Genomic DNA, 13,704 nt, shown 5'->3' with positions numbered 1-13,704 from the left:
TATGTAAAAAATGAGAAGAATGGAAAGAATCCACAATGTGAAGTATCTTACGGATTGTGATGTCGATTATTCTATATCACTGGGAGATTGGTGGCGTACCAAACTCACTTGTATCGACAGAATTCTATGTACATCAAGGTATCTTTAAGTTCTTAGGGTGGCATACCCTGCGGAAGAGCTTGAATCTGGAAACATGTTGACCCAGACTCCGTGTACTTAACAAGGCAGAGAGGTGTGCAAGGGGAGCGAAGCTAACCCGTGAGTATATTGGCGAGTGTTATCCGGTTTGACTTCACCAAATACCATGTGGTAAGGCACTCTTCCACTCCCAGCCTTTTTTAATTCCCCCATATGTTTTTATCCCACAAAAGTATGTTTAATGTACAAATAAACGCATGAAAAGAAACCTTGATGAGCTTCAGTTATCACCTCACCACGTGAGTACGGGTATGCCACCCTAACTACTTAAAGATACCTTGATGTACATAGAATTCTGTCGATACAAGTGAGTTTGGTACGCCACCAATCTCCCAGTGATGTAGAATAATCGACATCACAATCCGTATGATACTTTACATTGTGGATTCTTTCCATTCTTCTCATTTTTTACATACAATCATTTCGAGATACCGACGACCAAACTTGAGAAACAAAAGGACTGGAAAGTAGAGGAAAGGAAAGAATACAACACAGGAGACAAAAGGAAAGTACCATACTCCCCTCTACCTTTCCTTTCAATCACCCTCTGTCCAAACCAAGGGGAGCGCCGAATAGTGGATCCCTAAACCCATTGTGTTATTGTAACTTATTGAGGTGAAATTTGGGATACACCTCCAGGGACCCACTAGGCAGATCCTCCCAGGTAGCGCCACGGTACTCTGCTTACTTTTTCCATTTGCACACCTGTGTATGAGCGTTATTGATGGAAAGCCAAGATAAACTCCCAAAGAAAAATAATTTAATGCATACCCACTAGTCCACACTGGCAACACTTGTAGACATCTTCGTGATGACAGGTCACATGCAGGTTCCGGACACTTTCACTTTCAAATGATAAAGGGCATTTTGTGCACAGGAACACATCGCTCTTCTTGTCATGACCCCTCATGTGGCTTTTCCATGCACTCTGTGTCATGAACCGTTTTTGACAAACCTGACATTGATAGCTCTTTCGTACCAGACGGTGGCTTTTCAGGTGTTTTTCCATTGGGCTCCACTCACTCATGAAGCTACCACAATACAAGCAAGTGAAGCCACCTCCATATTTGTGACACTGCACGTGTATTTTGTAATTGTCCTTTGTTTCAAACTCAAGCTGACAAGAGGTGCATGTATAGCTGTGTTTCTGATCATCATTCTCTCTGCACTGGTCACCCAACGAAGGCGGCAGAGTTTTTACCTTTGTAGGCTTACTTTCTGTCCTTGCAGTTTCTTGTACAATGCTGCTTTTAGAAAGCTTTGTGTCCATGGATGAAGGAACCTGTCTAATGCTGGAGATCCGGTAAAGACCCAAAGATAAGAGGTGCTCGCACTGAGCATCATCTTCAGCTTTGCTTTTGGGTGAATTAGCTGTACTCATGGGAGGAATGGAGTCACATTGAACTGGTTCATCCAGTCGGAACTCTGATTGTTCTTCTTCAAATAATGAATTTACTTCACTTACATTGACCATATTTGTGTTGCCGCTTTGGCCCCCCAGGCTCATGCTGCATGAACTGGGACTCATAGTGTTTAGCATTCTATACAAGAAAGGCATTTTTTCCAAGTTTTCCTCATTTATTTTATTTTCCTGAGAAATTTCATCACCAATGCCATACGAATCATTTTCTCCTGTGTCTGTGCTTTCTGGAATGAGAGGGGTTTGATCTAACTGGTGGACATTTGACACGTGAAGGCATACTTTGTTTTTCAAACTGCTGGTAAATTGGCATAATTTGCACCTGTAAATCTCCAATAAAAATACTTCTACCAGATTGGTGAACCTGGCATCAAAGTCATCTGCAGTCGATGAATAGAAGCAGGAGGTCGCAATCTCTGCGCCAATATGTAAAGTTGTAGGTGTTATACTCTCAAATTTGTACTTCAGTTCATTCATTTCTCAAATTAGTAAAGAGAGTAGACCTAAAACAATAAATATATGTGATCACATGGAATGCTAAACATTTACATTTTATTTTGTAGAAGTCATTTAAAAAAGTGTAGCGTGAAAAATTTCAGAATCAGATCATGACTGGTCACTCCTCGTTCACTGTAGAACAGGAGTGTGCAATTGCTAACCATCCATAAACCTGATACAGCTTTATATTGTTAAGGACAGGGTAACTTCAAAAACCAAATCTGCTTACTTGTGCTTAAACCAGAGGAATACATACATACATACATACATACATACCACACACATTAATAAAAAAAAAAAAAAAAAAATTATATATATATATATATATATATAGCAAACAGTCCGGTTTTTAGGCCAGAGAGGGCACTCACCACCACAGTAGGTACAACGCTTTTTTATTCAGGACACACACACACACACACAGAGGTACTTCACTGGGAAGGACTGCAGGCGGCACTCGTTGGGCTTGTAGTGAAACAGATGGTGATGTTTATTTAGTCATATCGACGTGTCAAGACATATATGTCTTTCCTTCAGGATAACAAACATGTTTGTTATCCTGAAGAAAAGACATATATGTCTTGAAACATCGATATGACTAAATAAACATCACCATCTGTTTCACTACAAGCCCACCGAGTGCCGCCTGCAGTCCTTCCCAGTGAAGTACCTCTTTGTATATATTATACTTATACTGTAGCGGCACTCTGATGGGCAAAGGGGTCCCAGCAGGGATGATAGCTTAATGGCAATGGAAATGCTGCGGTGCCTTCCAAACTTGAACTCACAACCGTGAGCCAGGTGAACGTAGAAATGTAGAGACGGCGGCACTCGCAAAAAAATAAAGACCCAGGGGAGGTATATGATCAATGATTCTGTATCTCAATGAGGTCAGCGAGTGTCTGGCCTCTACAAAGTGCTTCTACTTTCTTAGGAACCCCCAAGCCTGGCTGCTTTCGGTGCTGTGGCTGCACCACTTGCAGCTATATGGTAGCGGGTGATAAATTTAATCACCCATATTCAGGCAGAAAATTCAACATCAGACATAGGGTCAGTTGTCATACTAAGTATGTAGTATACCTTTTAAGCTGTCCCTGCGGCCGACACTATGTCGGGAAAACCGACAGGGCCTTTAAAGAAAGGGCTACTGCCCACAGATCAAACATCAAGCTTGCACTGGCTGCAGGGCATGGCAAACACCCGGTCAGCAAGCACTTTGTAGAGGCCAGACACTCGCTGACCTGATTGAGATACAGAATCATTGATCATATACCTCCCCTACCCAGAGGAGGTGACAGATCGCTCATGCTGCTACGTGCGGAGTGTCGGTGGATCTATATTCTGGATACACTGGCACCCCGCGGCTTAAATGAAAATCTGGGCTTAAGCTGCTTTTTATGATCTTTAATGTATCAGTAGTTGCTGCATATTCCATTTAAATTATATGTATCTGTGCAGCTACTCTTACGTAGCGCTTTTTGCATTATGCTGCTAATATATTGTGGTTTTGGATTTTAAATGTCTTTTATATTTTATGTATTGCTATAATGTCTATGTATGTTGCATTGCAACATCTTATCATTATTGTTCTCACAGATCACGTGACACAGGTCTCCTTCGTGACTCACGGCGTTGCCGTGGATACATGACGTCATCATTAGACGCAGCAGAGACGGACACCGGGCACCACGAACGACACCGGGGCTATTTAAGTAAGTTTTTTTGTTTGTACACTTGTTCTTTGGCACCTTGATAAAGTGGCGACACCAGCCACGAAACGTTGGTTCAACTAGCCTGCCTTGGGTCTTTATTTTTTGCGAGTGCTGCCGTCTCTACATACATACATATACATATATATATACATATATATACATATATATATATATGAGGATGGGGCAACAGGGCGGCACTCCAAGGGAGAATTTAATCTGGTGCAGGGTCCATAAGAGAAATGCAAATACACTTACCCCCCCCCCCCCCAGGGTGAAGGAGTTCAGACCAGCACTCAGTAGTGAAGTGAAGAAAACGAAGGTTTATTCCAAGTATTTTTGTTTCTGATGTACTTGGAATAAACCTTCGTTTTCTTCACTTCACTACTGAGTGCTGGTCTGAACTCCTTCACCCTGGGGGGGTAAGTGTATGTATGTGATATATATATATATGCATTAATGTTTTATTAAAGCAATTACTGTACTTTTCTACATCTATTACCGCATATGTGAATTATGGTGCTGCGTATCAAAGGTGACAAAGCTACAGCCAGTAGTGAAACGTGTCAGTGTTTCCTCACTCCAGGACTTGATTTTGGGCTCAAAGGCAACTACTTTACCATCCTGATCTATTTGGTCACTGCTCTAATTGTGGAAACCCTCCACGGGACTCACTGTGGTTCCCCATTTACCACCTACAATTTGGATCCCCCCCGGGTGGAATGCCACAGGTGAAATTCACCATTCAATACCATCAAAAAAGAGGATTCCTCCACCTTCTGTTATATTGCCCTATTGTGTTTCCTCCAGTGGTTTTGGGGGGCACCGTACCACCAGAGAGGACCTTTGGGCTACTTGGGACCACAACATCCAGATCCCTACACAGATACCTCCAACGGCACCATATAAGGATACCATACCAATAGAGAGGACCTTTGTTACTTCATTGAAATATCTGTGAACAGTGATCTTCATTTCAATTCCTCTGTAAAGTGCTCTTACCCTGAATTTGTTTAATATTGATATTCATTCTGTCCTGAGAGTGAGCAACTCAATCAGTTTTTAATTATATGTTATGGCTGTGTGTAATTGTGCCAATTTTTTTTATACATAAATAATTTATTATCCCAAATTGTTTTTGTGTTATACATTGTAGTAAAAGCGCTGCGCTATTTGTGTTTTTTTTTCCCTTGTTCTACTTTGTGAGGGATTGACTACCCCTATAATTGAGCAGCTGCTTTTTCTGAAAACCAGTTCTTATCTCAGGTGCCCTTGTCTAGTAGATCAAGACCTCTGTTTCTGTTATTTTCCAAAATCATGTCTACAATGATATTTAGAGGTAGCTGTGAGTCGGCTTGCAGTTACAGTACCTCTGGACTTGCTGATGTCGGCTACTCCAAAAGGTCTGTACAAAAATATACTGTACGAGTCAAGGACAAGATCAGGCTGCACGTTCCTTGCCAATGCAAACAGCATCTCTCTCCACTTGCTGAAATGGCCCCTTAAATGTACTTTGCTTTTTACTGGATAATTGTCTGTTTACTATTTTGTATTGCTTTTCAAAATTATATGGGAGGAAAGTTGGTTCCATCAGATTAAGGGGGTGCATCCATTAAGAAGCACTGTAGAGCTCATACTTATATTGTAATGTGATCATAGCTTTCTCATGCACCCCAGATAAGCTCATTTATCTGACACCTGTGACAGCTGCCCCTTTAATACTAATTCAGTTGTGTTATGTGATTGCTTCACCTTTAAAAGCAATAAAGTAGTTGGCAGGTGAGCTCTAAACCAGAAAAATAACACATGTTCATTTTAGCTATGATGTGTCAGCAGTTGCCAGGTTCTTAAAAGACCAATTGTTAGTGTAGGACTTGCAGTGAAATGGGGTCCCTTGGCGATGGGCTGCAAGCTTAAATGCATTGATCAATTCATGAACTAAAACCCCATTATTTATTAATTTGATTATTTAGATTGGATACAACACATGTTTACCAGAATACTGGAAGTCCCTTTAATTTTAAATAAGACATACTGAAAATACATATACTAGTGTTTATTTTAGCACCGGCTATCTTTAAAAACCCATGCAGTTCATATTCCCTGCTTGGGGTGTCACTGTCTGCTGTAGTGCTTCTAGCACAGTGTGGTCTGTATATCAGCACTAATACGTAAACCAGACCAGTGCTAAAAACACCACAGCAGACAGCGACACCCCATGCAGGGAAGAGGAACTGCATGGGTTTTCAAAGATAGTGGGTGCTAGAATGAACACTAACATGGAGTAAATACATTCTATAACTTACTCTTAAGGCCCATACACACTCAAGCATTGCGCTTGGTAATGACACACTCCCTTGTCGGTACATGCAGACAATGGGGCAGTTGTTATCGATCGCCATGAACATGCATTGTGAATTAGTGGAGGCCTACACACTTGGCGATACAATGAACAATATCGCTCAGAAGTGCCAAAATTAGAGATATTGCTTATTATCTTGCACAGTGTTACCAGGGTTTTTCAACTTATGATACTGTTAAGCCGGAGTACGTTTTTTCTAGCTGTTTTAGCCATTTGGGGTTGGGAAAGTCAATAACTATACTGGCTACAAATGGAATTTTACAATGTTAGGGGCCCTTTTTGCAATGAATTTATTTTATTTAAAAAACTTGTTGGGGATAAATGGTTCTCCAGTCAATCAGCTCCTGACATCTCAAAAAACTCTGACAGTTAGCAGTTGATTGGCTGGAGCACCATGTATCCCCCACAACACATTTGAATAGCTAAAACTTGTTGAAAATGGGCCCCATAATTTCTTACCTCCCCCTTACACTCAGGAACAGGGTCAGAAATGGAACAGTGTAAAACTCTCAGTCCATTATTTATCAATGTGATCACATTGCTGTGGATTTTCAAAGGTTACAAAACTACAGCTATTCAAATAAGTAAAAAGTTGTTTTTTTGGTGGTACAATACCCCGAACCTTGTTAGGCATGGGTAAGTAATTGTAGCAGCAAATGAACCTCTTTGTAAACAATACTTTGAGAGGTCTGGAACAATGCCAAAGATCTTTATTTGATTAGTGACTTTTTCTGGACAGAAAGTGACTTTAGGGCTAATATATAAGTGATCAGATTTGGTACTTGTCTAGTTTCATGGCGGCAGCATAGCAGCACGCTACTTCCAGGTTCGGCGCTCGCCAAACTTTCTAAAATATACTAAAACTCCATGCCAACATGGATAGTTCATACCCCAACTATCCACGTTGGCATGGAGTTGATTTTAGATAGTGTGGTGAGCATAGCGAGCCACCGAGCCCCGCAAGGGGACTCAGACATGCTGCCGCCGTGAAACTAAACAAGTACCGATCAGGCTTTTGTGGCCATATCCCATTAGCAGCAGTAATTTATCGGATAGCTCTGATGTTTGGGACTATGCCTCAGGTACATGAAGCATAATCCCTGAAACGCAGATCTTCAGAGCTGCAGTACCATATGTAATTTAGATCCCTCGTCATTGTCCGTACATGGGTTGGAGGGGGTGACTGTAATAGGATAGTCTGACACTTACCATGCAATATTAGCCCAATTTTCTCTGGCAAAAGAAAACATACAGGGATAATAGGATATCACCCTTAGCTCGGAATGTATAATTTCGTATTGCTGCAAATTGAAATGATAGCCCAACGATATCCCAATCTCTTTCAAAATGATTTTACCGCAGCTGTAAGTCATCCTGCTCATCACTTGGCCATCGTGTGCTGATCACAGTTTGGTCACGAGCAGTGCGAGTCACAGTAGGTCTAGGATCAACGGGCAGCGGTTGAATGGGTAAAGTAATAATAAATTAACATAATATAAAAATTAAATGATCATTTTAGCAGCGATTTTATTAAAATGTTAGTGTCTGCAATTATTGCAAATGACTAGAGTGAGTAGAAGAATAGTGCAGGGGGTGACAGAGCCAGCAAAGTGGTCTCAAGAAATGCCATTACACATCACATGCACTTTAGTGGGCGGATTCAGAAAAGGCAATTTCATATACTGTTAACTCCTAACCATTAATATTGCAAGAACCACTGGGATTTACGGTTCTGAAAATAATGGGTCAGATTTAACTACAAGCAATATTTTTGTTATCACTCTTTAGGATTGGTAAATCCAGCCTCTCGCCTCCTAACTGACATGTACCAGCTAGGAGCACAATGACAGCTAGGTTCTGATTGGCGGGAGCATCATATCGCTTACATTTCTGCAAGGATACTAAAAGCAGTACTTAATTATGAAGAATATGTTGCTTCATCGGCTCCTTTTTTGTAACTAAAGAGAGTACACAAATAACGTTAATGATATGCATGATATAGTTGATATATCATGCATATCGTCTATTGTGTATGTACTAAATCGTTAACGATGGGCACTCATGCTTTACTCCCTCATCTGAACGGGATACAGTTACAACCCCGGCGTTCAAAATCCCGACACTTTCTCCCTCTATGGGTGTACACATCCATCCTTGCAACCAGAGGCTGCCTCTGTCAGCTGCCCGCCCAGTCCCCTCAGAATGTGCACGCAGATCTAAAAGGTGCCCATACGTTACAATTATTGTATACAATATTGCATCTCATCGCATCTCGGTTTTGCGATGAGATCTAGTACAAAAAGTGTGTGCTGCTTTTTGTACTAGATCTCATCACAAAACCGAGATGCGATATTGTATACAATAATTGGAACGTGTATGGGCACCTTAAGGTTGCTCTGAGCAACCTTAGATATGAGTGCATGTTCCACATCATTCGTTGACCATCAAAATATGTGGGTGTTCCGCCACAGGCTACAAATGGATGTTTATGTAAAACATCCATTTGCAAGCCGTGGGAAAGAACGTGCCTTTGCGTATGGTGGGCCGGTGTACAACCATTCGCAAGGCGGGATCTGGTTGATTCGCAGGGATGCAAATTCGCATCCAAGCCAATCAACCAGAATAACTCCCAATGGGTATGTGTGTGCGATATATGTATATTCCCAATTATTAAATGGCTCCACCATAATGTTAGAATGTGTTCGCATTCATACTCATTGGGCGAGATTCAGCAAGCTAAAAATGCGGTAAAAACCCAGTTTTCTGGGTTTTTACCGCATTTTCATATGCAGCAAAGCTCCATTGCTGGGGCTTCGCTGCGGGGGGGTTACGCCAGTTCCTATTTGGCGTAACCCCATAGAAGCCTATGGGCTTCCCTTCGTGTCCCCCGCCGATCTGTGCCGCACCCCCCTCACCTGTGTCCGGGCAGCCTCCTGCTGTGCTGCCCGGACCAGTGATTTCCTCCTGCCTGCACCACTTCTGAGTGCAGGGAGGAGGAACCGGAGCCCTTACAACTGTGTAAGGGTACCGGCAGGGAGGGGAGGACCCCGTGCACATCGCCGGACATCGCTTTTGCGTTAATAATCGCATATGTTACTGCATATGCGATTATTAACTATGCGAATGCCGGCGATGTGCACCGGGGATTATTGGTGAATCTCACCCAATGAGAGCAATGAAATCAGGTCCGGCATTGTTCCTTCATCATGTTTCCCAGATCGTCAATCTTTTTTCCAGATCAATCAAGGAAAATTGAACCTTGTTGTTTTTGTTTTTTTTTAAGTTTCTAAATGAAATTTCCCAAAAACGGCTTTGAGATGCACACCACCAGGTCCAGAGGTAAGTTGTTGCTGAATTTGGCGGCCGAGTGTCACTGTGTCTCCGCAATATGACAGACACACTCTTCAACTTATTATATAGATTGTCAAAGACAACATGTTCAGCAGAGGGGCTTGGTGACATCACTTAATGATATTGTTAACGATATAGTTTAGTGTGTTTGCCCAGTAGCTCCACTGATATCATTGAGATCAGCGGTTTAGCAAATCGTATAGTGTGGTACCCAGCTTAAGGTTTGTACAGTTATGAAGAACAGAGTTAAACAATGCATGCAGACATACTGCAAATTACATACCACGAAAAACTGTAGATGTCAAGATAAATCCGGAACAGCATATTAAAGTTATGACAAAATAACAACTTTTAAAGCTAAAATTAAATAAGTGCAACAACTGCAGCGGGCGGCTGGTAATGTGAGCTGGCAGGCACCGGCGTCCGGGTTATACGGCAGCAGAAGCGCCCTGTGCTCTCTGTCAGCCCCCGGCACACGCCTCATTACCAGCAGTACTGTAACCGCGCTATTCGTATCCTGCGCTACATGTACCCTGCTCACCTGCGTCCGTCCTGCTAGCGGCGGCCCCTTCCTCACTGTCCCCCGCTGCCTGTTGCTCTCAGCGCCGAATGCCACTGTGCTAACTGCCAGACTCAGAGCTGCCGAGTTCCTCTGTGTGCAGTAAGTTCGCCCCTCCCACTTTTTTTTTTTTTAAACAAACTTTAACGCTACAAACAGCTCAACAATGTTACGACTAACATTCTTATTCTCTAACTAAATATTTATATTCTAAATGCCAATTTTTTTTTACATTCACAAGAATAGAAGAATAAAATAGTGAGCCTGTCTTTCTCATCATTCTGCACATATATATCTGTGTTCTAGCTCACACAGCACAGAATGGTAACTGAATGAACTTGGCTAAAACAAAGGAACATAAAAAAAATGGTACTTGTTTCCTAGCACGGCTCCCAGCTAGTGGACTATTAGTTAGTGAACTGTTCTGCGTAGTGACTATTCTACGTAGTGAAATCGCATCGCATGGGCCAATTTAGGGTCATGCGATGTGCGATGCGATTTTCCTATGTAATTTATTCACTGCTCTCTCGGCCCCGGGCCATCGCATCTGCCGCAAAATCCCATGCGATTTTTAATCGCATGTGATCGCATGTGATTTTATAGGGTGTGTGATGCCATGACATTAGGTATACAATTATATGATTGTATATACCAAACCCCCCACTATCCACGCCACCCTGAAGCGTGGCGAGCGCAGCGAGGGGTGGTGCGTGGATAGTGGGGGATTGCGTTAAATCTATTTTTGGGACATACAATTATATTATTGTATAACTAATGTCATGGCATTGCACACCCTATAAAATCGCATCGCCTTCTGCTATAATGGCCCATGCGATGCGATTTCCCTACGGTGCCGTACGTAGAAAATCTGGGTGCCGTGCTTGGAAACAAGTACCAAAAAAACTGCTGTGGAGAGCAGTGATGTGCAGGGGTGAGGCAGAGCCTCTCCTGTTATACTCCAGAATTGTGACTATAAAAATTACAAAGGTTATATAAATATCCTCTTTATAGGTTTCTATTAATTTTTATAGCATCATTCAAAAAGAGACTCAAGACTTTACTGTTTACTCAAGCATTTCCTTAATTCCCTTAAGTCAGGCATGTCCAAAGTCAGGCCCGGGGGCCAACTGCGGCCCGTGCTGTCATTTCAAGTGGCCCGCAGCCTCCAGCTGGAAGCGGGCAGAGCATCAGATGTGGGAAGCACAGCACCATACCTCCCAACTGTCACGCTTACCGCGGGAACGTCCCGATATTCGGGGACGTTCCCGCGTCCCGCCCGGGGCCGCCATTGTCCCGCGGTGGGGGGGACAGTTGGGAGCCCCCCCCAGCTTACCGAGAATAGATGCTGTGCGCATGCGCACAGCGTCTATTCAGCGCAGACGAGCGGCGAAAACGGGGCATGGCCGGAGTTCGTGTCACCCCGTGAGGCCACGCCCCTTTTCTCGAGGCCGCGCCCCTTTTCGGGAGTGCGTCCCGATCTCCCAACTTCAAAAGTTGGGAGGTATGCAGCACAGCACACTAAAGGTGGGGCCCCGGCAAGCGTGCCTTTACCTTGCTGTCTGCTGCAGTGAGGAGGTGCCGGCCGCCACAATCAGATGTGTTTGGCGTCCTACCACTGCTGCTGCAATCATATATATCCCTACTCCACAATCACAGTGACAGCAGTGTTTGGGGAGGGGGCAGCAAGGGGGAAGCTTGCTCCCGTAAAATGCAGAGCGGAGGAGGGCAGCAGCGAGAGCCCAAGCATCTCCTGTCCTTGCAGTGCCTGCTTTGCCTCTCTTTCCTCTGGCTCACACAAGGGGCTGGGAAACATACAGAGAAAGGAGGGGGCAGAGTGGGAAGCATACAGTGAAGAAAGGTCAGGCTGGGGGACATACAGTGAATGGAGGCAGTGATGGCCATTCAGAGAAGGGGAAGCAGGGGCAGGCTGGGGGACATACCATGAATGGGGGCAGAGTGGAGTACATAGTGAAAAGGGGTCATACAGTGAAGGAGGGTCAGGCTTGGGGACATACAATGAATGGAGGCATTGATGGACATTAAGAGAAGGGGGCAGGCTGGGGGACAGAGTGAATGGGTGCAGAGTGGAGAACATACAGTGAATGGGGGACATACAATGAAGGAGGGGCAGGCTGGGGGACATACAGTGAATGGGGTTAGGCTGGGGGAAATACAGTGAATGGGCAGGCTGGGGGACATAGAGTGAGAGTGGGGGACCATTCTTATTTGATTAATGATTCAAAGAATGTCAGGCTGAATGGTCGGCCCCCACACATTTACATTTCACCAAATCTGGCCCTCGTCGCAAAAAGTTTGGACACCCCTGCCTTAAGTATTGTTTATGAAAAGCTTTTTTTGCACTTCAGTGTTCCTGTACTGTATTACATTAATTCTATCTGTTGAGCATCTTGAGTCCTACTGGAGAAAGAGCGCTATATAAATAAAATGATAAGGTACTTGTGTAGTTTCACGGCGGCAGTTACATAGTCAGCGTAGTGTCCCTGTCAAAATCAACGTTGTGTTCCCACGGCCAGCGTAGTCAGCTTGTTTCTGCGACTGTGTTCAATGTTCGCGCCTAACTGGAGCTTGCGCAGTTAGCGAAATCAGTCGGCGTTACGCAGTTAGCGTAGTCAGTCAGCGTTGTGTCATTGTTTATTACATTGTGTGGAAACCATTGACAATTTTTCACCAGCATTGACATGACAGGTGTGAATGTGTTCCTGAAACACCCCCATGTCAGCCCGAAGCGCAGTGAGCCCCACGAGGGGACGCGGTACGCGTCCTCCCGACCTGTTCATACCCCCACTCCACGTCAGAGTGGAGTTGATTTTGTGTTGAAGTGTGGTGAGTGCATGCACCGTTGCCGTCCCTTCCAGTCACTACCTCCTCCCTCTGCCCTGACTCGCCGGGGCAATAGTGAAATTGAATGCACATGTCCGGTGATCACACATGGTCAGCAGACCTCCACCTGGATGTGCGCGCAAGCGCGGAAGAAACTTTATCTAGATCACTCAAAGGCTACATATAGTATAGTATAAAGTGATCCCTCTCCTCCCAAGTGCCCGGGTGCTCACCTCCTGTAGTCAGCACTACCTGAATGCTTCCTGCTCTGTGCTTCATCGGCATACTGCTCAGAGCGGCCCCCGAGTTCCCTTTCACAATCATGGACGGGGGCTCTTCTTCTGGTTCACTCACAAAGGCAAATTCCTTCTCAAATGAATACAACCATGTGCACTGCAGGTGGGGCAGATGTAACATGTGCAGAGATAATTAGATTTGGATGAGTTATTTTGTTTCTGTGCAGGGAAAATACTGACGGCTTTATTTTTAAACTGCCATATAGATCTCACTTTGAAGTAAAACCCCACACAAATCTAATTCTCTCTGCACATGTTACATTTGCAGTGCACATGGTTTCATCCATTTGATAAAGAATTTTCCTTTGCGAGTGAACCAGAATAAGGGCCCGGATGTGTCTCTTCTTAGCTTTAGACCAGGAGACTGGAAAGCAGGGCCGACCTGAGCCTAATTTTTTTGGTAAGCAAACATAGATTTTAGCACCTTCACTGGGAATATTGTGGGTGAAGTATCAATTAATACTTAAAAA

At 43.9% G+C, this 13,704-nt stretch overlaps 1 protein-coding gene across 3 annotated transcripts in view; it reads right to left on the bottom strand.

Annotated features, from left to right (window-relative positions):
* The window catches only part of LOC146080568 (uncharacterized), a 45,856-nt gene extending 35,657 nt beyond the window's left edge, over positions 1-10,199 (bottom strand). For 2 of the 3 annotated variants that reach the window (XM_083188007.1, XM_083188009.1), the window contains exons 1-2: positions 10,080-10,199; positions 970-2,121 (exon numbers count right to left, since the gene is read on the bottom strand). In XM_083188007.1, the coding sequence (XP_083044133.1) occupies positions 970-2,095 (1,126 nt within the window). In that variant the 5' untranslated portion in view covers positions 2,096-2,121; positions 10,080-10,199. Of the gene's footprint in view, positions 1-969; positions 2,122-9,821; positions 10,011-10,079 lie in introns of those variants that run through there. The other variant, XM_083188008.1, reaches the window with a different exon arrangement.
* Positions 10,200-13,704: the final 3,505 nt, after the last annotated feature.

Source organism: Crinia signifera, chromosome 5 (assembly GCF_055691185.1).
Source record: "Crinia signifera chromosome 5, ASM5569118v1, whole genome shotgun sequence".
NCBI classification, from domain to species: Eukaryota; Metazoa; Chordata; class Amphibia; order Anura; family Myobatrachidae; genus Crinia; species Crinia signifera.
This window is presented reverse-complemented; position numbering and strand designations above follow the sequence as displayed.